The sequence below is a fragment of the Cibotium barometz genome, chromosome 17, assembly GCF_041138505.1.
Source record: "Cibotium barometz isolate CiBa-2024 chromosome 17, ASM4113850v1, whole genome shotgun sequence".
NCBI lineage: Eukaryota > Viridiplantae > Streptophyta > Polypodiopsida > Cyatheales > Cibotiaceae > Cibotium > Cibotium barometz.
In genome coordinates, this window is record NC_141062.1 from 11789341 (window position 1) to 11814456 (window position 25116).

Consider the following 25116-nt stretch of genomic DNA (forward strand, 5'->3'; position numbering starts at 1 on the left):
ATATATAAAATTTTGAAAAGTTGCACATACAAACTTGCATGTTATATAGGTTTTAGGTCGTTGCGGTCATTTTGGTGCAACCTATATAAGACAATTTTTTAAAACATTTTTTCATAATTGAGACCCACCTTAACTATAGGAAACCACATCTGTTCGCCTAAAAAAAGTGCATCATTTCTTTTCGTAGTAGTGTTAGATAACGCTTAAAACTCACTTTGGCCATACTTTGGCAATAAGTATTAAACAATAAGAAATAAGAAATAAAAATAAAAAATTAATTAGTCTGAAACATCTCCCTATTTCTAAAATATCGTGTAATGATATGCAATTGTGATTTGGACACGTTTTAGAGGAGACTACATCGATCCAATTTTAGGCTCTTATCAACCCACCGTTTCTTGGGACCCTCTTTAGGAATGAGATTCAGTGTGGTACAAGGGCTGAGACTCTCAACAAGTAGTGACACTTCCTCCGATCTTGAATCAATGGAAGGGATACTGGATGAAGCGGGAGAAAACCCTACTTAAACAATAAATGCTAGACTTGCCACTAGCTTGATAGGCCGCATTACCAATTACTTTAGGGGTTCGGCTTTGGCTGCAGCCTCTGCACCTAACTAAGAAACATATCAATTTGGGGATGAGGGAGTTGAGGTTATCTCCAAGGCCACACCTAGTGTCGCCTTACACATGATCCCCATGCATGTTGAAATCCCTATCCACATGGGACCAATGTTGACCAGCAACCCAATGCCTATAGACCAAAACCTTGCCCAAACCTTATTACTAGATGGCAGGACCAAAGAGAAAGTACAAGAAGTAGCAGCTCTAACCCAAGATTCTAGGGCAAAAAAGAAAGAGACCTTACCTGGAGTCTAATAGCAACGAGTAGCGGCCCAAACTGCACCAATTGTGCAAGCCACCCAAATTGCATCACTTGCCCATGTGATTGACAGCCTAGAGAGCGGCATATCACATGAATTCATATCCAAGGTGGATCTAGGGTGTAAGATTCTCAAACACACTATTGCAAACTAAGAGTTGGGAATTCAATGTAGCCCAAGAAACCTTGATAGACCTGGCTATGGGCCTTATTTATGGTGTTGGCTCTGGGAGGAAATTAAGGAAGTCGTCTCTACTTCTACAAACAAGAAAGAGCAACTTTGGATGGGCATAGAATGTATTCAAGCTATTGTAGAGCAAGAGAGGCTTAGACAGGGAATCATCATGCCCCCATGACTTCTTGTGACATAGGTTGGGACAAGCAATGCGTGAGGTCCTACCTTGAGTGAGGTGGACACACCATTAATAAGCCCTACTAATCCCACACATGTGGTGACACCTGGCTACTGTTGTTGCTCTACTGCTCTGATGCTGATTGTTCCCTCTACTTTGCCATTGCAGCCTAGAGTAAGGGGGATATCCTCACAAATGACTAGACTAGTGGTGCCCTTGGCTCATATGTCATCTTGGTACCTATGTCAACTATGACAACCATGGTTGTAGCAGTCCCTAAAACAATGACTCTAGGCCTAGTTAATACATCTATATCATCTGCTAGGGCAATAGATGGAGGAACCTTTATCCAAAATCCTTGCTTCCTTGCATCTCCCTTTACTTTGCCATTGCAATTTAGAGCAAGGGGGACATCCTCACAAATGACTAGACCAATGGTGCCCTTAGCTCATATGTCATCGATACCTATGGGAATTTGTGTACTACCCCCCACCTATCGGACTCATGTTACTTCTCTGGATTCATGCCATTATGCCTGTAGGCAGTTCCGTTCATAGCACATGCTGCCCCTATTGTACCAATACTTCTAGCCAGTAGCCCTTGCAAACTGAGCTAGTAGCCTTTGCACAATCATTGGGGAGAGCAGTGACCAAAAATATAGGGCCAGTTATGAGAGATAATGGACGGAGTAGCTCTGGAAAGGCTACACAAATTGTAAAGCTCACACAAAAGTTCAATGAAGAGGGTGATTCTAGAAGATATCTTGAGGTCTTTGATTAGGTCTGAAAGGCCTTAGGTGAGAGGAATGGGATTACAAAGACCAACACCTTTAGCCTTGCACTAGATGGCAAGGCTAATGATTGGTATCAAACCTTGAGAGTTGAAGAATGTCTAAACCTTGAGAGTTGAAGAATGTCTAAACTTTACCCGCCTTTAACGGTTATTTCTAAAGTAGTTTGTGCATGAGCGAGCTTTGTGGAGCGTGGCTTCATAGTTACACAAAGCTGAGAGAGAAGAAGATGAATTATTAAGAGATTTTATTAGTCGTCTCAAAAGCATTTGAACTCTTGCTATGCTCTATGACCACTTCTCCAACAATCAACTACTTGATCAATTCATCCACTGGCTTAAACATGAAGATATCTATAATGGTTTGGTCATCAGAGGTATTACTACCAGGGAGGATGTCATAGCTAATGCCATCCAAATTGTAACTGAGGATAACCTCATGATAAGGGGAGTCAGAGCTTCAGATTATATGTCTGTTGCATCAACAGAGCTAGCAGTCGTAGCACCACCTAATGATAAGGGGAGTCAAAGCTTCAGATTCTAGGTCTGTTGCAAGCCCATGCTAGAATGGCCTCAGGGCCATTCTAGCATGCACAAGAGCATCAAGAATGGCCCATTCTTACACTTATTGTACATGAAAAGAATGGCCCTAGGGCCATTCTTGGATGCCCCATGGCCATTCCAACATAACCTTAAGACCAAAAGAGGATGCAAGAATGGCCTTAGACTTAGAGAATAGCCTAGGATCATGCAAGAATGGCCCACGAGAAATTCTTGCATGCCTTAGGGCACCTCAGAGGGTGCTTTTTGAGGCCCTTATATCAAAATAGTGGCCTTAGTTGCCATGAAAGAATGGCCCTAGGGCCATTCTTGCACCTGTTGGTGCAAGAATAGAATGCCCTTAGGGCCATTCTTGGGTGCCCAAGAGCATGCAATAAAGTTGGGTGGCACCAAGGCTAGAATGGCCCCCGGCCATTCTTGCATGCACATGCTCATCAAGAATGGCCCTAGGGCCATTCTTGGATAGTACATGGCCATTCCAATACGATCTTAAGACTCGAAGAGCATGCAAGACTGGAATGGTCCTGGGGCCATTCTTGGAAGAATACACTAGAGCATTGCAAGAATGACCCTAGGGCCAATCATAAGGTTGATGTGCATAAAAAGAATGGCTCTATGACCATTATTAAATCATTATATTGTGCATACAAGAGACTGTGCATAGCAAAAAAACCTGACTTTTCATATGTAGTTTGACCTAGGTCTCTTCTATTGTGCATAGAAGAGACAAGAATAACTTCCACAAAATATTTAACTAGACACCTTAAGGTAAACGATAAATTTATATTCAATAAAGAAAAAGACATTTACAAAATCAATGTCGCTAGCTCATAAGACTCCTTGTAGAAGAAAGCGCTCTTAGCATCTAATGAACAGTTACACAAATTATTTTCTTTTCTCTGAGCGTATAAGCTTAGAAACCAAACCTGCAGTAGAAATTTATCTCACAAGCAAGGGTTGGGCTTCTTCAACTACTTGCAAAATAGATGCTTGGGAGGTAGAAGTAGCAGTTGGTTGTGGGTCATTAGGGATCTTTGCCCACTGTCTAACACTATGATCCAACTTTGCAAATGCCAAGAGATTGGAATGCATGTCATCACGGTCTTGAGCTCTCTCAACTAGACATATTGCCTCTCTTTTTGCCTTCAGTGCTTTGATTAAGAGATGTCACCCTCCTTGGTGGAGGTGGTTGCAGTCCTAAGACTGGCGAAGGTAATGGCACATTGGATGCATTATGCATGTCCTTTAATAGGAGTTGTGTGGGATACTTAACCATTGCTTAATTTATAGGACTGAGAGCTAGTGTTTTTGGCGGTGCTAGCAAGGCCAGCTATGGTTTCACTGTGTTGGCAATAGCTTCTGGCATGTTCGGCAATCTCGGGCTTTGTGACCATAGTGTGTATCTACATACAACCATGTACAATGCACAAGCTAGTATAGAATAGCTATAGCATGGGTTTCTAATTTCACTTATACTGCTTGTGCTTGGTACAGACCCAGAAAATCAAGCATACCTCCCTATACCATGTGTTGCGTGATATGTGAAAGGGCGCGATCCTCTTGGAACATCCATTTTTCCTATTCCAATTGATGAAATGTTTAAAATTAATAATGTAACCTTTATGGTCCATTCTTCAACCATACGAGAAGCAGGTCTTGGACCTTTTTTATCATCTTCTCTTCCAAGAGGTGTGACTATTCTTCATTATGGTGGAGACAAGTACTATCTCCATGATTGGAAGGAGTTGTGCAAGTTGAATCCAAGAGCTTTAAAGTACTCATTTGAAGAGGATTCCAAGGTAGATAGGGTGTACATCGTTGGTGATGTAGAGTATGAAAATGTAGCAGGATACATAAACAACTATCAAGGCACAAACATGAGACCAGATGTATGTTTTACTCTTCACCTAGAATTACCCCCTTGTTGGTGTACATCACCCCCTTGGTGTACGTCAGATAAGAATGTCAATTCAACAGAGTATGGCTACATATGTGTGGAAACCTTATGCAATATTCATGATGGTGAAGAGTTGTTAGCTAATTATAGCTTTCTTTGATTCTATGTACATTCTTGATGATTGACGATAAAAATATTAATCGTTTACATTGTCACGATTAATTAATTTTCTAAGCTAATCGCTTTCATGGTTTTAGTGTGAACATTGTGATTGTTGTACATAGTCTATTTGTGTAATTATCGTGCATGGAAAGAATGGCCCTAGGCCATTCTTGAATGCCCCAAGCCACTCCAACACGGCCTTGAGGCTAACTAAGAATGGTTAAGGACCATTCTTCGATGCCTCGTGGTGACAAGCATGGCCTTGGAGTGAAGCAAGAATGGCCTAGGGCCATTCTTTCTCCTCTTGTTCATGTGAGATTGATTCCATGACTATTATTAGATGTGCCAGGGCCATTTCAACATGACTTTCAGGTCCTTATATTAGGGCATGTAAGAATAGCCCTAGGACCATCATTGCAATTGTTGTGCATGAGAAGAAAGAACCTAGGGCCATTCTTAGATGCCCAAGGTCACTCCAACATGGGCTTGCATTAGAGCATGCAAGAATCTCATAGGGCCATTCTTAGATGCCCAAGGTCACTCCAACATGGGCTTACAGTAGAGCATGCAAGAAGCTCCCTAGTGCCATTACTATTCCTATTTGTGCATTAGAAGAATGGCCCTAGAGGTCATGTTGGAATGGCCTTGGGGCATCATAGAATAGCCCTTGTGCATGAGAATAATGGTTTATTCTTGGAATGGTTGTGCATGAAAAGAATGGCCCTAGGGCCATTCTTTCTCTTTTTGTTAATGTGAGCACTGCTCTATGGGTTGTTCTTAGATGACCTAGGGCCATTCCAACATGACCTTGAGGCTATTAGAGCATGTAAGAATGGCCCTAGGACCATTCTTGAAATTTTTGTGCATGAGAAGAATGGCCTAAGGCCACTCTAACATGGCAATTAGGCCATTAGAGCATGCAAGGATGTAGTTTTTTCTAGATATCTTATTCATGTTTACTTTTTCTATGTAGACACCTACACATTCTATTACTGAACCAGCATCGTCAGAGGAAGTTGAGAGATTGATTGTAGAGATGGAGCGCACATGAGGGTAGAGATGTAGTAGATGAGAGTGAGAATGGGGGAGCAGCAGCATCACATGTTATATGAGGAGGTCAACGAGGCTGCGCATAGTCGAGCATAGGCGAAGCACTTTTTTTAGCAGTCTCTCGAGATTACTTGTGTAGCCGAGGAGTCCGTAGTGACCCCTACCTTACCTTATATCCTGGGCCTCCGTCGGCAGAGATCCCAGTCGGATGATCATTTGGTGCAGAAGCCCCGCAGATTCTATGCAAGGGATAGTGCTCTCTGTATGTTTTCATCCCCTCAATACGACAGGTGCATATGCGCTAGGGTGTGTCCACTTCTTCCACCTCTCTTGCATCTCCCTTTAGTTAGTGCGATGGGCTAGGTTCCCAATGTGTAGATTTGACATTGACCTAGCCACCTATCGAGTTTTGGGTATCGATGATATTTTTCCAAGGATAGTAGAGATTGATCCACAAATAGGGTGGCCAATCTTTCACACGACATGAGAGGACTTGTTATAGCCATTACTCATGATTCAGGCATCAAGACTCTCCCAAAGGGCTTTGAGGACCCATCAGAGTTACAGTGGACTAAGACAAAGTTCAAGCAGCTGTTCTAGAGGAGAGCAGGCGCACAACTCTTGAGTGCATTAGCGGTGCTAGACCTAGTGGCACGTCTATTGAGACATATCAACATAGAGTCATGACAGCTGAGCAGATTACACATGTGGAGTGGGAGACTTGTGGGTGTTGACTTCACTCTTTGGTTGGAGAGGCAAGCCAGGGTATGGGCATGACGAGAAAGAGAGAGAGAGAGAGAGAGAGAGAGAGAGAGAGAGAGAGAGAGAGAGAGAGAGAGAGAGAGAGAGAGAGAGAGGCACAGAGATCTCTTGATGCAATGCGGACAGGCGTACTACCGCATGCACCCACGATGGAGGGAGCCAAGCGAGAGAGAAAGGCACAGAGAGCTCTTGATGCAATGCGGACAGGTGTACTACCGCATGCACCCACGATGGAGGGAGCCAAGCGGGATACTACTATTGCACATCAAGTTATAGAGGCTCCTCAATAGTAAGGTCATTTTGTAGATGATGATCCAGATTAGCTAGAATTGGATAGTGACAGTGACTAGAGACCCATAGTAGCTGGGTTAGCACTTACATTTGCAACCATTACATGATGTATGGTGGCTAAGCCTAGAGAAGCTGGGCTAGCACCCTTTTCATGATTTGTCCATGTGTTATTCTGTTATATTTATACATCATCCCATTTTAGTTTCATTATATGTCCCATGTATTATTGTGTTATATTTATACATTATCCCATTGTGGTTACATAGAATGTATCATTGAAAATTGGGCCTTTGGCACACACACACAAATGTGATCCGATGGTGACCAAACTTTGCAAGAGTGAGGGTGTAGACCCCACACTTGTTCTTACAAAGTTTGGTCACCATTGGACCACATTTGTGTGCAATGTGTGCCAAAGTCCCAATTTTCAATGTGTTGTGGCCTTAGATAGCCCATTGAAAATTAGGCCTTTGGTATGAACATTGCACACAAATGTGGTCCGATGGTGACCAAACTTTGTAAGAGTGTGTATGGGTTCACACCCTCACTCTTGCAAAGTTTGGTCAGCATGAGACCACATTTGTGTGCAATGTGCATGCCAAAGGCCTAATTTTCAATGTGTTGTGGTCTTAGAGAGCCCATTGAAAATTAGGCCTTTGGCATGCACATTGCACACAAATGTTGTTTGATGGGTGACCAAACTTTGCAAGAGTGAGGGTGTGGACCCATACACAATCCTACAAAGTTTTGTCACTGTTGGACCACATTTGCCTGCAATGTTCGTACCAAAAGCCTAATTTTCAATGTGTTTTGTGGCCTTAGAGAGGCAATTAAAAATTAGGACTTTAGTACGCACATCGCACACAAATGTGGTCCGATGGTGACCAAACTTTTTTAGAGTGTGTATGGGTTTCCCACACTTGCTCTTGCAAAGTTTGGTCACCATTGGACCACATTTTTGTGTAATGTTAGTGCCAAAGGCCCAATTCTCAATGGGCTATCTAAGGTCATAGCCCATTGAAAATTGGGCCTTTGGTAGACACATTGCACACAAATGTGGTCCGATGGTGTGACCAAACTTTGCAAGAGAAAGTTTGGGGACCCCATATAAACTTTTACAAAGTTTGGTCACCATCAGACCATATTTGTATGCACAATGTGCGTGCCAAAGACTTAATTTTCAATGGGCTCTCTAAGGCCACAGTACATTGAAAATTAGGCCTTTGGTACACACAAATGTGGTCCAATGGTGACCAAACTCTGCAAAAGTGAGTGTGGGATCCCATACACAATCTTACAAAGTTTGGTCACCATTGGACCACATTTGTGTTCAATGTGCGTGCCAAAGGCCTAATTTTCAATGGGCTATCTAAGGTCACAACACATTGAAAATTGGGCCTTTGGCATGCACATTATATATAAATGTGGTCCGATGGTGACCAGAATGAGAAAAAGTGAGACACCAATAATATAATAATAATAAATGCAAAGTAAAACTCTCGATGATATCAAACTAATCATCAGTACCCTCTCTAGCTCTCAAAACATCTAATATGCTCTCGTGCTCATGTACACGAAGCCGCCAAAGCAGTTGAGCGTCGCTTTTGGCGGCTCTGAACTCGATCACGAGACGAAGCTTGATCACAATCACAAGATCAGAGAAGATGTAGGCCTCACGATCAACCTAGTACTGTTGGAACTGAGTGTACCTACCATGCCTACGAACCTGTTGAAAATAGTAAGCTACCACGATCATACTATGTGCATTAAACTAAACCCCATGACCATTGATGGCATCCTCATTGAGAGTGCTCTTCGGCATAGAGCATCTCAACAAATAGTAGTCCACCTACTCCTCATTGCCATCGGGGGCAATGATAGCAAAGACATAATCCATGGTTAATAAATTTGTAAGCTCATTATTCAACTACAAACACAGCACCAACATCAAGTGTCGTAGAGGTGCAACATGCATAGGATGCTCAAGTGTAATCACTCGCTCAATCCAAGGATTTGCCCATGATGCGGACATGACACAATCACCCCAATCACCCTCAATGCATGCTTCACAGAAGCATGCAAACTGCCATGTGAAGATAGTGGGGTGGGTGACTACAAGAGTTGCTCTGAATGGAGCGGAAGCCCAAAGTGCCCGGAACTGTCTGGAAATCAAATGACAAAGAGAGATCGATAGTGCTGCCATCCACACACCAAAAAATATCTCCTAACCATCCTCGCATCACGTGAGGGATAAGAAGAGGTCGTGCTACCACTCCAGTGCTATGTACACCACTCTACTATCTTCTGTGTATCTCTAAACCTCTCTGCATCGTGCCAAAGCTGGTTGCCAAAGCTGGTGACACCATAAAACACACTTCATGCACGCACCAGCACCATCATGCTCCAACTTCCCATGGCCAGTCTCAAAAAATCTCCAAATGATCTGTCTACCAGTCTCCAAGTGACATCTGTAAAGCCAATAGAATTGCCTCGAAGACTTGAACTGACCACCACAATTGTCAGGCCAAATCCACCACTCATGCCATGTAACTCCACGGTTCATCATAAATGCATTGTGAAGGGAGAAACAATGCTGTACAAAAAGTGCATCATGTGAGTATCATCACTAATGTAAAAATGGTACTCCATGATAATGATACGAGTCTCATGGGTGATGGCAACTCCATCCAAGTGTATCTCTACATGACGATAGCTAATATGCACCAAAATAGCCACCTATAGTGCAATACAATTTTATCTTAATACAATGGTTAATTGTGATCTATTACATCACAAAGCAATCAAAGATATTATACATGCTTTGAAAAGTAGTACTCAAACTGTATCTCTCCTGGTAGGGCAAGAATGTATAGTTGTCACCAAAGTCCACCAGATATTGCTCCAAGCATGCATGAAACTGATGGTCCTACCACTTGCCACAATGGGTGTGTCATATATAAGGGTATATGTGCTCTCTAAAAGAAGTACTAACAATGCACCTGGAGTATGTTTCTCCATGAGCTGCAAGCCTGCAACCTCCTGGATTGCCCCCCACCATTGATCGGGTGCACTACATACTCATATTGCTACCAATGCACTACCTCAATCACTAACATTGCCCTCAAGCATAGGAAATGCTGCCAACCTCCCACATGTACCACACGTCCCCTCGACACATGAAAGATGATGGTATAAGGAATCTAGCTCGTGTGGACACAAAAGAGTGTATGAAATCACGTGGGCTAGTAGGCCTCCCATTGTTCCCACTAAGGGAATGAAACACATCATAGTAAATTTGAAACTCCACATGGGTATCGACATTAGCATGTGTTGCGTTGATGGGAGTAGCGCACAAACCATGGCTTACGTCACTCAAAAGATCTTCAGCCAATCTTGAGATGAGGGTGTGCCTCCACAAACTAAGTATATAACTCAGTTTGACTCACCTCAAGAAAGTAAGCCCCATGTTTGATGAACACACCCTTTGAGACTCTTTTTTGCAATGCTTTCTTGAACACTGGTGAAGCTCTACAATTCTCCTCCCAAAATTTCTCTAGAAGTGCCTTGGTGCTATCATTAATCAAACAATTACACCTAGGAGCATGACGACTAGAAGCCCACAATACCCCAACATCATTAGCATCTAGACTTTGCCTCCTCAAAGAACCGCCTCTAAGAGTGCATGGTGCTATGTGAAGAATGCGAGAGGTAGCTCTCATCTTGCCTGCTATGTGGGGTCTACAAATGGCCACTCTAATAGCGTGACGAGTAGCCAATGCTTCCAAGGTTAAATTAACAAATATAGCTAATTTTTTAAAAATCATATAAGTGAAATAATATATTTTCTTATTGATGTATATTTTTATTTTAAAAAATTAAATATCATAATAGTATTTTACATACATATGCATGGATTATCTATAAATTAAATATACATTATTTTACATGTATGTGAAACCATGAATGGCTGCACCAATGCATGGGAGGTGATGATGACATGGGAACTCAATTTGATAATGTGGCATGGCAGATCTGTTGACATGGCATACATGTGTGACATGTGGTAACAACTCAAGATGAGGTGGCAGCTCTTCATCCTTTGATGATGTGTTGATCCATGTGACATTAATAATAGTGTCACCTCATTCAATCATAGCTTAGTGTCATTATTAAATGAGGTGGTAGCTCTCCCTCCTTGGTGATGTGTTAATTCTATGTCATTAATAATGAGGTGGCATGCCAAGTCATCAATGATGAGGTGGCATGCCGTGTCATGAATGTTGAGGTGGCACATTGAGATGGAATGAATGCCCTGTGTAGGTGACATGTCAGACATTTGGCCACATGCATGGCCACCTTAGGGATCTCCACCTAGGTTTGGTACATTACTTGACCTACTTTACCAAGCCTAGTGAGACTTGGGTTTAGGCTTGGAAGGGAAGAAACTATCAGAGCCTCCGACTCGCTGTGGTTTCCTCTTAGTCCAATGCCTCCGGTGTCCAGCATCTCAATACGTACTGCACTGCGTATTCACAAAAAAGGAATCAAAGTTTGGGCTGACGTGTGGCACCTTCCCTCCCATAGGTGGATGACTAATGATGTGCTGTTAAAATTCTCTCTCCTCCCTTGGGAAGTGAGGCTGGTGTAAGAACGTATCAGCTCTTTCCTGAAGAAGTGGCCTGGCAGATTTCAGTCTCTGAGCCCATCTCCCTCAAAGGCCTATGTTGGAGAGGAGGCACAGTGTTCTGTCACCCCCCCCGTGTCCCAACTGCTCTATCTACCCCTGTTCATGTGATTCTCAATAAAAGATGGGCAGTCCTCTATGATAGACGCCAATGGAACTTCAAATTCAGCTCACTTTGGTCTAAAGAGATTCAGCCTAAGAAATTTGTGTTATTGTGGTTGATTATGCATAAAGCCATTTGGACAGGTGACAAATGTAGGAAATGTGGAATCTCAGATGGGATTTGTGTTAGATGTAAACTTTGCATCGAAGATATTGGGAACCTATTCAGAAATTGTCAGAGATCTGTTGACATACTATCTCCGATTTGGGCTACTCTGGGTTGCCTGCCATCTGCTAAACAACTCCTTCTTGGGGACTCGGTTGGGGTGCTCTCTCGTTGCTGGGCTGGAGTTAGAGCTGAATTCCTCTGGTTAATTTGGAAAGATAGATGTGCGACTGCTTTTTGAGGCTGCTTACCAGATTCCAAATCTGAGAATGTTGTTTGCTGATTTTCATGTGCAGATCCATGACATCCACCTGGTTCAGATGAGATTGTATACCACACAAGATGCAGTACTTGGAGAACCTTCAATGCAATCAAGTAATCCGTCACAAGCTCAGCAACGTGTGCTCCAAATGAAGAAGGAGGAGGCCTTTCGCTTTTTATATACTTTGCAATCCAGAATTGAAGATATGAGATAATGAGTTTGTAATTGTTATTTGTGTTGGCTGTTTCCCAGCCAGACTGTGTAAATTCTGTCTCTCTTAATTAATTCTTGCGCTTGTTAGTAAAAATAAAAAATAAAAAAATAGTGACATCAGTATATAGAAAGCCAACTGGAGATTATGGCTGCTTTGTGATTTCTTTTCAAGTCACAAAAAGCAGTCAAAAAACAATCGCACTAGTAGTTACAAAGCTAACTAGTGTTTGTGGCTTTTTTGTGAGTTAAAAAGCAGCCATAAGCACTCATTAGTTTTGTAACTACTTCTTATGACTGCTTATTGTTTAAAGCAAGACAAGCTATTAGGGTCCTAAAAGTAGATTTCTAACTACACTAGTGTACTAGTAGTAGTAGTGAAAGCATACCTTTGGAAGGTTTATTTTCTAACCTCTACACCTGGACATCCCAGTACTATCATCTTTGCCGCATCAGGAATTACTGATAGCAATCATGTTGTATGCACCTATCCTTACTATAGCACAAGCTTGCAAAACATACTAGGTGATAGGGGTGCCTACATGATGGAAGCATGTAGAAACCCACCACTTATTGTTCTCAAAGTTGAACCCACATGTAGCAACACACCTCTCTACACATATAATAGTTGTGGGTTGTCTTGTAGTGGCACTTGGTGGTGTTGGTAGAGTGTGATTAGGATATTGTTCTTCTTCAATTGTGAGGACAAAGCCTCTGCAAACTCACAATTAAGAGACACCTCCAAGGAAAAAATAGGGGCTTATCTTCACCAATTGGCCTTTTTTTTTGCAAAAAACATTCACTTGGTATCTTAAAACATTCACCCAAATTTTGGGCGTTTTGAAGGGTTTTAAGAAATATTTTTGCAATTTTGGATATTTTAGGGCATTTTTTGAAAACATTTGCCCCATTTTCTATAATTTTAGATTTATATAGGAAGAATAATTGCCAACCCACCTACACTTATATATTTAGGTCACACCTCCTGGACTATGTCATACAATATATTACGTTCTTCCTACATATAAATCCACGTAAGAAATTAATCATCCACTAATGCAGTTGGCTCCAAAAAAGAACCAAATGCCGCCAACTATGTCCATGACCTGACCTACAAGGATGCCACATGTGAAGTCAAGTTTATTGTTTCAAGATTGACACCAAGCAACAACAGAGCCAAGAGACATGTTGTTATGTCTGCCTCAAGCTTGCGAGCAGAGTCTTCATCAAAACTGTATGCCTCCTTTAAAGCTTGCAGATCTTTCTATGAAAAGGAAATTCTCTCTTGAAGAGCAGTTGCACTAGTTGACACTCCTTCACTTAGATGCAATCTAAGTTTTGCCTCCTCCAAGGCTGATCCAACCTTCTCAAGCTATTGTCTTCTCTCAACATGTCTTTCCTTGGCTACCACAACTATGGCCACTACCACTTCAACATGTTTAGTACTACTTGTCTACAGTATTCCCATCTTGTGGTTGGCAAACTGACCTCCATGAGAGGTTCAATGTTGTAACTTCTCATGAAAGGTGTCAATGTTGTCACCCTGCCTTAGCCCGTGAGATAATGACATTATTGTTACTGCCTTGCGGTCAATGTGAGTAGGAATATTGCCCCCATTCATAGACATTTATCGTTCTAACTTTTTCTCCAGCATGTTTTGTTTGGTTATATATTGGTGACAACACCCTCGACAAACTCTTGACCCAAGCAATAAACCTTCCAAAGGTATGCAGAGTGTAGTTACATCTCGGGTTGCTTTATAATTCTCGAATGCAAAGTGCCATGCCAACTTCATTGTATTCGAGAGCTCTTGGTACACTTTGTTGTGGAATAATAAAACTCAGGCCTAACTGTTTTGCACTTGCCCATATAGATTTTTGGTTTACGTAGTTGGTTGAAAGCAGTAAGACACACTCTCTCTCTCTCTCTCTCTCTCTCTCTCTCTCATACTGGTGTTAGGAAGCTTGGCTAGGTTATCGCCCGTCAGGTTGAGACCATATTGATCATGGAACTCCTCCCTTGTGCGACAGAAGTACTTCTATAGGAGAAATTCTAGTGCTTTTTTCTATTTACGTGACATGCATGAAACATCAACAACCACACATCAAATCATGATGCATGCAGCAAACTACTACAAAAGGCTATTAAAATTAATCCTTTATTACATTCCCTCATAGCTAGTAGGTAATAATAATATGCATGAAACATCAACCACACATCAGATAATGATGCATGCAATGAACTACTATAAAAGGCTATTAAAATTAATCCTTTATTACCTTCCCTCATAGCTAGGTAATAATTATATATATATTGTCTAGATATCCACCAATATGACTAATATGGTTATGCCATCAACATTTGGTAGTGGTATAGTATAGTGGGTATAGTTGGGCAGTAGGTGCATTTACAAGTACATGTGTTACATATTAGGTACAACAAGGTATATGTGGTATACATTAGAAGCTATAGTAGGTATGGCTAGTTCAACCAACATTGGCCAACCCGAAAGAATAAGGCTATTAAGAAGGTTGTTACACTAGGGAGTGTACATGCAAGTTCATGTGTGTAAAGAAGTAGAGAGTGGTGGAGAGATGCACAATGGTGTATGCACAATGGTGTAAGAGATTATGACTTCCAAGAAAAAACACATTCGATCCATTATAATTCATGATGACAAAGTAAGGTGAATAAAATTATTACATGAAAGGTTATGTGGCTTTTACATGCTTTTTATTGTGCTTCAAAAGTGCCTTGAATGTACCCTTTTTGTGCATTGCAAGCATGTGCTTTTCAACACAAAAAGAGTACCACCTTACACATTAACCAGTGTGTTGAGCACCAAGAACCCCCTAGTGCCTAGTTCAGGCACTAGGGTTAGCTAAATGTGTCTGAATGGTGGTTAGGAGATGGCTAGCACCATGCCAAGTAGGATGCATGAAAGTGTGGGTTGATATTTTGCACTCTAAATTAGAAGGATATCTTCTTGGTACACCTTTTTCTTGGTGTCCCAAGGCTTAGTTGACCTCGGATGGTGAGATTGAAAGTTGTACCAAGACCCACAGTCTTATACACATACATCTATATGTATAGATACATACATACATACATACATATACATATACAAATATAAATATAGACAGACACACACATACACACACACACACACATAGATATCTGTGTATATTTGTGTGTGTGTATGTGTGTGTCTATACATATACATATACATATATATGTGTGTGTGTGTATATATATATACATATACATATATATGTATATGTATATGTATACATATACATATACATATATATGTATATGTATATGTATACATATACATATACATATATATGTATATGTATATATATATACACACACACACACACACACACATATATATGTATGTATATATGTGTGTGTGTGTATATATGTATGTATATATATATGTGTGTGTGTGTATGTGTGTGTGTGTACATATACATATATATATAGATATATATATGTGTGTGTGTGTGTGTGTGTGTGTGTGTGTGTGTGTACATATACATATATATATACATATATATGTATATGTATATATATACATATACATATATATATATACATATATATGTATATATATATATATATATATACATATATATGTATATATATATATATATATATATATATATAGAGAGAGAGAGAGAGAGAGAGAGAGAGATTATATAAATATGTGTGTGTGTATGTGTGTGTGTGTGTGTGTGTATATATATATATATGTATATATATATATATATACATATATATATATATATACATATATATATATATATACATATATATATACAGAGAGAGAGAGAGAGAGAGAGAGAGAGATTATATAAATGTGTGTGTGTGTATGTGTATATATATATATACATATATATATATGTATATGTATGTATATATGTGTGTGTATATATATGTGTGTATATAGTGTATCATATATATGTGTGTGTGTATATATGATGTGTATATATGATACACTATACACACACACACATACACACACATATATATATACACACACATATATATTACACACACACATATACACATATTTATACATAGATTTGTGTTGAATATAGAAAAGGTGAATTTAAATGGTCCATAGGCGATTCCGCTTGTGTGTGTGTGATATTGTTAGAAAAATCCTTTCCAAAAAGAAGTTCATGAGAGAAACACATTATCTTTTATGCTATGTTCGTTTTTTTTTCAGTTGCTATAGGTTTAGCCTTAATCCCTAAACCGGTTTCATAGTTTTGGAAAATTTTTTCTTTGCACAAAAATGGTTCTCTTTGCACAAAGAAGAACCATTCACTAATGGATCAACAAATCATGACAGCTTTATTGAAAACTAAGATCTATCTAACCAACACTCTAGTAAATTTGAATTCCAAGTTAGAGGCTTCTTGCCAAATCTCTGGGTTTTATGGATGTGTTTTTCTTTTTCTAAGCTAATATAAATGTCGCTCTTTACTTTAAAAAAAAAGAGTAATAATAATAATTGAGTTGATAAATTTGAAAAATTTTCCACTTGTTAATGTGGGAAATAATGGCCAAGCGCATAGAATTTTCCTGTGTGGTTTGCAGCTATTTGTGAAATTTCTGCAATTTGTACAATTCCTCTCTTTTGGTTGGAAACCTTGATTAATCCTCAAAAAGCATGCCATGCCCCATACGTCCATCAGGACTGTAGAGTTTAATATCAAGGCTGATCTCACAGCTTGTTCTCTGCATAGCAACAGTGCTCTCCTGAAAATCAATTGTTATGGTAAGAAGGGCCATCAAAACTGGATGCAAGTGACAAAACATTGTGGTTTGCTACTTGCAAGGGAGGAGGTTCCTCATCTCTCTGCATCATTCCGGCCTGCTCATGCTGCTGACGGCCCAGCATCATCCCCACCACAGCTTGCTGAACAACACAAAACACAGAGAGCTGTCAAGACTCCTTATTCAAGTAATAATCATTACATTACATACCCAGGTGTTTAGCTAATACATGATATGCATAAATACATCATGTGTGTGCACGCTACATACCTACATAGGTACACATGGACCCACATGCATACATACATACATACATACAGGTATCAACTATCATTCTCATGTACCCACATGCATACATACATAAATACAGATACCAACTATCATTCTCATGTACCCACATGCATACATACATAACATAAATACAGGTATCAATTATTATTCTCATGTATACTACAGCTGAACCTCCTTTTCAAACCTGACTAAGTGCTATTGGATTCAACAGATGAGCAAGTAATAATCATTAAATACTCAGGTGTTTAGCTAATGCATAAGATGCATGAATCCATCATGTATGTGCACACGATAAATACACTAGATACATATGTGGCCACATGCATACATACATTACATGTATCAATTATCATTATCATGTATACTACAGCTGAGCTAGATTTCCAACCTGGTTAAGTGCTATTGGATAAAGCCCTCCTGATGCAGGTGCCATAGATGTTGGGTTTACAGTTTGAAATGCAGACTGCCATTCTGAAGATGGGGAAACAACACTTGAGCTGACATTCACATCCATTTCTTGACCAGTATGAGCCTCTTCTGCCTTTTCTGTCATGTAATTATGATCTCCAGAGTCCATGTTCATTTTGTCATCCTTGACCTGCTGCATGCACTGAGAGTCCATACGATATAATTGCCCCAGACTAAAATGTGACAAGGTCTGTGCATTGGCTTGATCTGACTGTGAAGTAGCCTGCAATTCGGCCACCTGACACAATGCCCTTGGATACAATGAAGAGCTAGCCGATGAGCATTCCCCTGCACCTTGAGACTCCCTGGAGTAACAACACACAGACTCTGAACAACTCTCCATGCAAATGTCAATTTTATTTTTGCATGCATGAATACCTGGGATTTGTGTAATATGTCTCAAGGTATTGCAAAAATAGTTCACAAGCGAAAACATCACATTGATCAGATGCAAAGGGCATAATTTATGGTGAGCAATGCCCGGTAAGACAAGGTCCTGACATCTTGAAGTACCTCAAAGAGAGGATGGTTCCTGGATGTTCAGAGACATTTTGTGTGTTGGCCTGAGAATCTCTCAACGACGTCAACCAATGGACAATGTGCTGTGGAGCATGCTGAACCATGCCTCCAGCTTGTACTTGCATCAATCCATATAGCTGCATAAGCTAATTTAAAGTCAATGACTGCAAAATTCATAAACCCCCCAAATGAAACAACATGTCAGTCTAGTCCAGAAGCTTGACTGCAAGCACTATAATCCAAATCTTACATGTGCTCGTGCTGCATCAAAGGGTACCAAATGACTGTTTTCCATGGCTTGCTGTGAGCACAAGAAAAAGAACTTCACATTAGAATTTGCAGCAGCAAGGAAAAACTAGAGTGAGCTGCCAATGGGTGTGTAGCCTAGCGGTGTAGGTTTGTGTCCGGGAAGGAGGAGGTACCGGCGAGTTCCAATCCCCGCAGGCTCCCCCCGGCGGCATCTGGGCCATTTGCAGCCATAATTGTACCACCTTTGGGTGGGAGATGCCACTACAGAAGGACCTACTCAAGGGGGGGGGGGAAAGAACTACTTAAATGAGCTCAAGAAAATCACCTTGCGCATCCTCAATGTCTCTAATGCACTCTGCAAATGCTGTTCTAAATTGTCCAGTTGTTGTACAGAACTCGCACATTTCAAATCGCCTTCATAGACCCTGGTAGCACATCATACTCAGAAACAGCCTTGTGGAAATGATTATTCAGCTACAAAACAAAATTATCAGCTCACCACAAGCCCTACAATTCTCACATCAGCCCATAGTTGTTTTCTCCACTAGCCTTCCATAACATGCAGGATCAAAGGCTCCTTGGAATGTCAATCTACACGAACTTTGGTTGTTGCATCTTGTAGATGCCCTAGGTTTTTTCCGATGATCGGACTGTTATGCTTACAAAATTGATATGCCAAGACAATCACTATATCTACCACCCAGGCCAAAATTGATCCAATCCATAAGAAGGCACGCTAAACTCTTCATTGTGGCCTAACTGAAAGAACTTAAAACTTCTAATGCATGACAAGAACTTTGGCAAATAACAAGCTTAAACACCCACAGTGTTTAGAAGTTTTATGGTGTGTGCTACAGAAGACAGATTTATAAGATGTTTCATTCACTTGATTTCCATAAAACGTGCTTCTATTTTAAAGTCCTCATACTCATCATCTTAACTAATGTTTTGGGAAGTAAATGCATAGGTGCAAATCACTGTGTCCCTTCTTTTTGGAGAGATTAATTATATAATCAGCTTTCTTTAGTGATAGGCAATAATGTCACGTCGAGCAGCTGCAGCCAGTGGCGCTCAAATTATTACCTATCTTTAACATAAAATATAAACCTGCTATGTTTTCATTGTCAGGGATTTCACCATACCAGTTCTCTCTCTCTAATGAGCCATGATGCAAGATAATTAGTGACTATGAATGGGTTTCTGGTGTGCATGGATTGATCATGGGATAAGTAAACACTGGACCCCAACAAAAAGAACAAGATCGTAACCAAGTGCTTAATGGGGCGGGATTGATTGGGATTACATATTAGTCCCGACTGCATATATTACTGTGTATTTCAAAATCCAAATGTCCAGCAAGCCCATGCTTGACTATTGAAAGTCTAGCTTGCTGACAAATAAAAAGAGAATGAGTTTCTATCAGAGGTGGTAAGAACGATGCACCTTAGCCTGTTCTCCATATCTTGTAATTGGACTTGCGTTCTCTGAATTTCATATTGAAGAGTCTGCTTAGGCAAAGAAGGATGGCAAAAGGTGCCTCTCAACAAGCTATGAAGCGCAACTTTGGTTGAAATCAAAGTTGAGCTAGTCTGTATTGCTTGAAAATCAGCACCATGCAAGAATTGGGGGCATACTTACCTCCAAGCTGGTAACACGTGAGCTGCACAAGATGAAGAGCAAAAGGGAACAAACTCAGTGAGGTTGGAGGCTGGAAGCTTGCAGGGGCACAATAGGAATAATGGACTCACTTTAGATTGATGTGATCAGGAGTAGATGTTAGTGTGATAATTACCTGGAAACCTGAATAGCCATGTAGCTCTCGTGTTTAAGTTTCTTGGCGGCTTTCACTAATATCTGAGTAAGCAATGAACAAGCATACTTTGTCGTAGAATTACATGTGTTGAGTATAAGGTTTATATACACAGTAGTAATTATGAACAGAAATCAAGTTACATCAGGATTCTCGATCTTTGGAGGGGCGTTTGATGCGTGTTGACGATCGAACCATTTGAGACACTGGCTGCAAAGCGGGGGAAGTGGTCGACTCGTGATTCCGAGCAAAGAGAGTACATAATATTGATATAGATTTTGAAGCTTATAGTTTGCTCGTAATGGTGGTGGTGAGGCGAGCTACCTTTTGGTCCTTTCGTGGTCTGAGAGGTTGGCGAATCGAGTGATGACATCTTCTATTCTGAAGAAAAGCAATAAAAATATGGGACTGATCAATAATAGGTATAGAAAATGTGTGCGCATGTGGGTGAATGAGAGAGAGAGCGTGTGTGTGTGTGAGAGAGAGAGAGAGAGAGAGAGAGAGAGAGAGTGCATGTGCGCGTGTGTTTGTGTGTGTGTGTGAGAGAGACAGTGTGCATGTGCGCGTGTGTACTAATAGGTGTAGAAAATGTGTGTGCATGTGGGTGAATGAGAGAGAGCGCGCGTGTCTCTGTGTGTGAGAGAGAGAGAGAGAGAGAGAGAGAGTGCGTGCATGTTCGCGTGTGTACTGCTGTGGATATGTTTGTGAGTGCGAGAGAGAGAGAGAGAGAGCGCATGTGGATGTGTGTGTGTGTGTGTGTGAGAGAGAGAGAGAGAGAGAGAGAGTGTGTGTGTGCGCGCGCGTTGACGTGTGGATGTCTGTGTGCGCGAGCTTGTGTGAGAGAGAGCAGTACCTCTTTTTGCCGGCAAAGTGGTTGAGCCTTCCTGACGGAGAGAACATGACAAGGGCGATGTCAATGTCGCAGAGGACAGAGAGCTCGTAAGCTTTCTTGATCAGCCCATTCCGCCTCTTCGAATATGTCACTTGCCTGTTGGTCGGGTTCTCGATCTTCCTAATCTCCAACTTAACCCTTCCCATGATCCTTAATTAACCTACACTCCCAAAAAATCAATACAATAATTTATCTTGACCTAATCGCCAACTGTCGATCGACCTAAAAAATGCCTGCCTTCTCAGATCTCCGTAATCATGCTCTCTCTGGTTACTTTCGCTGTCATGCAAAAGATCAATAAAAAGAAAGCTGTGCTGATATCAGATAAACCGACCAGAAATCGCACTCTGATTAAGACGATAGCTATACAAATTGCAGTCACTGCGACCAGAAATCGCACTGCTGGTCTGCTAATTAGTACAAATTGCGTGCGCTTGATCAACTTAACGCTAAGCTGCTGCAGATTAACTTATACAGTTATTTATCTAGCTGCTATGAGCTTCGCCTCTTACACAACAAAAACGCTGCTGCTCTGCTGCAAAGACAACACAACGGCATCTGCTGATAGAGCTTCAAGCTCCTGAGTGAAACAGCGCCAAAGCTCTAATTCTAATGAAATCACGTTGAGATCAAAATTCTGTAATAATATATAATTATGTTATAGCTACGGCTTAATTCGTTGTCTGTCTTCTTTCTGCGTTCAACGACCCTAATCTCCCTCGCCGATCCCTTAATCGCCTCGCTTAACCTCGTCTCATTGAGTGCTCCCCACCACTCGACATTCATTGCCCCTAGCATCTCGCACCAAACAACGCATAAAAGACAAATACACCAAGTGGTAGCCTTCCATGAATTCCATAGCTACGCGCCCCGGCCTTTGCCATTGACCAGCACCCAACTGGCATTCATCACGATCCCCATGATCGTCAATCATATTTTGTCATCCATCTACAACATTTTGCGGGAAAAAAAAAGAAGAAGAAGAGGAAAGAATCTCGCCAAATGCTAAGAAACGGAAGTGATTTCCATTGATTTTACAGACCTTCATAACTAAAACCCCCCAAATTTTGGAACATTGAAGCTTTCAACTCCACAAGATTTAATGTATTTTCCAAATTTGAATTTTGCAAACATGTTGCTTCTTGTTGTGCACATGAAGGGCATATGGAGAACATATGAATTCTTATATGATTCGATGTCTCATACTAGTAGCTCCTTAGAACTCCTTACAACTTGCTAGCAGGTTTCTACCGTTGTGGTGGTGACATGATGAATCAGTGTTATATCTGCTAGTAGGCTTTAGTGTCATGGTGACATGATGAATTAGTGTTATAACAAAGTAAGTGATTTTGGTGAGATGAAGGCATCCCAGAGTATCTCTGTCCCTACTTCTCCATGCCAAAACAAGAGCTGGATCTGAATGAATTGTTATGTGTTACATCACGTGGATCCCATGTTGCAACCACTTATATGCTAGAGAACAAGAGTGCTGAAAAGCTAGAAAGGAATGATAAGTGAATGAGTGGATGGATGGATTATGAAGCTATCTCATGGGGTCTATATATAGTGTCTATGAGCTAGTGGGCTAGAAGCTTCTAGGTCCATCCAAGTCTAGAAGCTTCTAGATCCTTCCAAGTCTATAGGTCTAGAAGCTTTGAGATCCTATTAGAAGCTTCTAGGCTCATCTAGGCCCATAAACAAGCCCTAGATCCCTAGGATAGAGTGTCCTAAATATCTCAAATCCATACTAGTGTGGTCTGATCAACCACATAAGCACGCACTTACATGTAGCCTAAATATGATTACCACAAACTAGATAACAAAATTGATTTTCGTCCGTGTGCTCTAATAGAGGAGCCTTGATGACGATTTGGAAAGATGCTGAGATGTAAGTGTTAGGCCTCCATGCAAGGCAACCAAGATCTCTAGTTCAAGCTTCATGCTAGCTTGGATACCATGTTTAACCACCCCACCATTATATATATCAGTGACCCCAGGCATCCAGTGTGTACCTTACCGGCCACACACCATACTCATGTGCCCCCGGTGTCCCTGCATACCCCCATGCTACACATCATTGGGTCTTTGGCCTACATCCGTCACCCACAAATGTTACCCGTTCACACTTATTATTACAAGCAATGATGTGCAATAGTTTGCTGCCATTGGTTTTCCCATGTAACGTCTGCGTGTCCCACACATTACTGGCATGTAAATCTCGCGTATTAGTGTGTACACATCCCACGTGTTGCCACGTGTAAGGGTGTCATAATAGTAAGGCTATATGCAACAGAACAAGAGTGCTCAAAAGCTAGAAAGGTATGATAAGTGAATGAGTGGATGGATGGATTATGAAGTTGTCTCATGGGGTCTCTATATAGTGTCCATGAGCTGGTAGCTAGAAGCTTCTAGGTCCATCTAGGTCTAGAAGCTTCTAGAGAGAGAGAGAGAGAGAAAAAAGAATATCGCCAAATGGTAAGAAACGGATGTGATTTCCATTGATTTTACATGCCTTTATAACTAAAACCCCCAGAATTTTGGAACAGTGAAACTTTCAACTTTATAAGACTTAATGTATTTTTCAAATTTAAAACTTGAAAACATGATTTTCAATGCTTGTTGTTGTGCACATGAAAGGCATATGGATGGATAACATATGAATTCTTCTTATATGATTCGATGTCTCATACTAGCTTCTTAGAACTCCTTACAACCTGATAGCAGGCTTCTACCATCGTGGTGACATGATGAATCAATGTTATACCTGCTAGCACTCTTCTACCGTCATGGTGACATGATAAATCAGTGTAATAACAAAGTGAGTGATGTTGGTGAGACGAAGGCATCCCAGAGCATCTATGTCCCTACTTCTCCATGCTAAAACAAGAGCTGGATTTGGTAGGATTGTTATGTGTTACATCATTTGGATCCCACGTTGCAACCAACTATATGCTAGAGAACAAGAGTGCTCAAAAGCTAGAAAGGAATGATAAGTGAATGAGTGGATGGATGGATTGTGAAGCTATCTCATGGGGTCTATATATAGTCTCTATGAGCTAGTGGCTAGAAGCTTCTAGTCTCCAAGTCTAGAAGTTTCTAGATCCTTCCAAGTTTATAGGTCTAGAAGCTTCGAGATCCTATTAGAAGCTTCTAGATCCTTCCAACTCTATAGGTCTAGAAGCTTCTAGATCCTACTAGAAGCTTTTAGGCTCATCTACGCTCCTAAACAAGCCTTGCATCCCTAGAATAGAGTGTCCTAAATATCCCAAATCCATGTTAGTGTGGTCGGATCAACCACATAAGCTCACACTTACACATGTAGCCTAAATATGATTACTACAAACTAGATGATACAACAGATTTTCGTTCGTGTGCTCTAATAGAGGAGCCTTGATAGCGATTTGGAAAGATGCTGAGATGTAAGGCTATATGCTAGGGAACAAGAGTGCTCAAAAGCTAGAAAGTTATGATAAGTGAATAAGTGGATGGATGGATTATGAAGTAAAGAGAATGCGAGGGAGAGGGAGAGTTTGAGTTCCTTGTAGGAAAACACACACACACACACAATAGAGAGAAAGACACAAGAGAGAGATAGATGGCTGAATTTTCTTCTATCTTCTTCTCTTCTCTACAACTATATAACTAAAAAGATAAGAGCACATACTATAAGGGAAAGCACTCTCCTACAATAACATACAATGGTCGGTTCATAGTATAAACTCGACTATATGAACTGGTGCTATAGCTATGCCATAACTCTAGTACTCCAAAGTGGCTGTCACACAGCTTGGCATCCACTGGTGGCATATCAACCATAATCTCACCAACCATACTCGTGGCATAAGTGCGAAAGCTATCACCCAGGCGGGTTACTAATGTCCCCACCGCAACACTAGTTGAGCTCAATATCTCAACACTCCCCCTC

General features: G+C 40.9%; 1 protein-coding gene across 1 annotated transcript; it reads right to left on the minus strand.

Moving 5' to 3' along the window:
• Positions 1-16616: 16616 nt before the first annotated feature.
• Positions 16617-21936, minus strand: LOC147629678 (agamous-like MADS-box protein AGL104). Its single transcript, XM_086811946.1, has 11 exons — positions 21153-21936; positions 20624-20680; positions 20443-20509; positions 20282-20343; positions 20128-20149; positions 19933-19994; positions 18815-18914; positions 18491-18541; positions 18235-18377; positions 17642-18026; positions 16617-17104 (listed from the first exon to the last, which is right to left on the minus strand). The coding sequence occupies exons 1-11, from the start codon at positions 21335-21337 to the stop codon at positions 16952-16954; spliced, it is 1287 nt and encodes a 428-aa protein (XP_086668072.1). The 5' UTR covers positions 21338-21936; the 3' UTR covers positions 16617-16951.
• Positions 21937-25116: the final 3180 nt, after the last annotated feature.

What these genes read in the sequence shown, in the direction of transcription:
- LOC147629678 (XM_086811946.1), bottom strand. Translation starts at nt 21,337, where the DNA reads ATGGGAAGGGTTAAGTTGGAGATTAGGAAGATCGAGAACCCGACCAAC. An exon ending in GATATGGAGAACAGGCTAAG is followed by an intron (nt 18,915 to 19,932) that starts GTGCATCGTTCT and finishes ATGTGCTACCAG; the next exon opens with GGTCTATGAAGGCGATTTGA. An exon ending in ATCCAATAGCACTTAACCAG is followed by an intron (nt 17,105 to 17,641) that starts GTTGGAAATCTA and finishes TGTGTTGTTCAG; the next exon opens with CAAGCTGTGGTGGGGATGAT.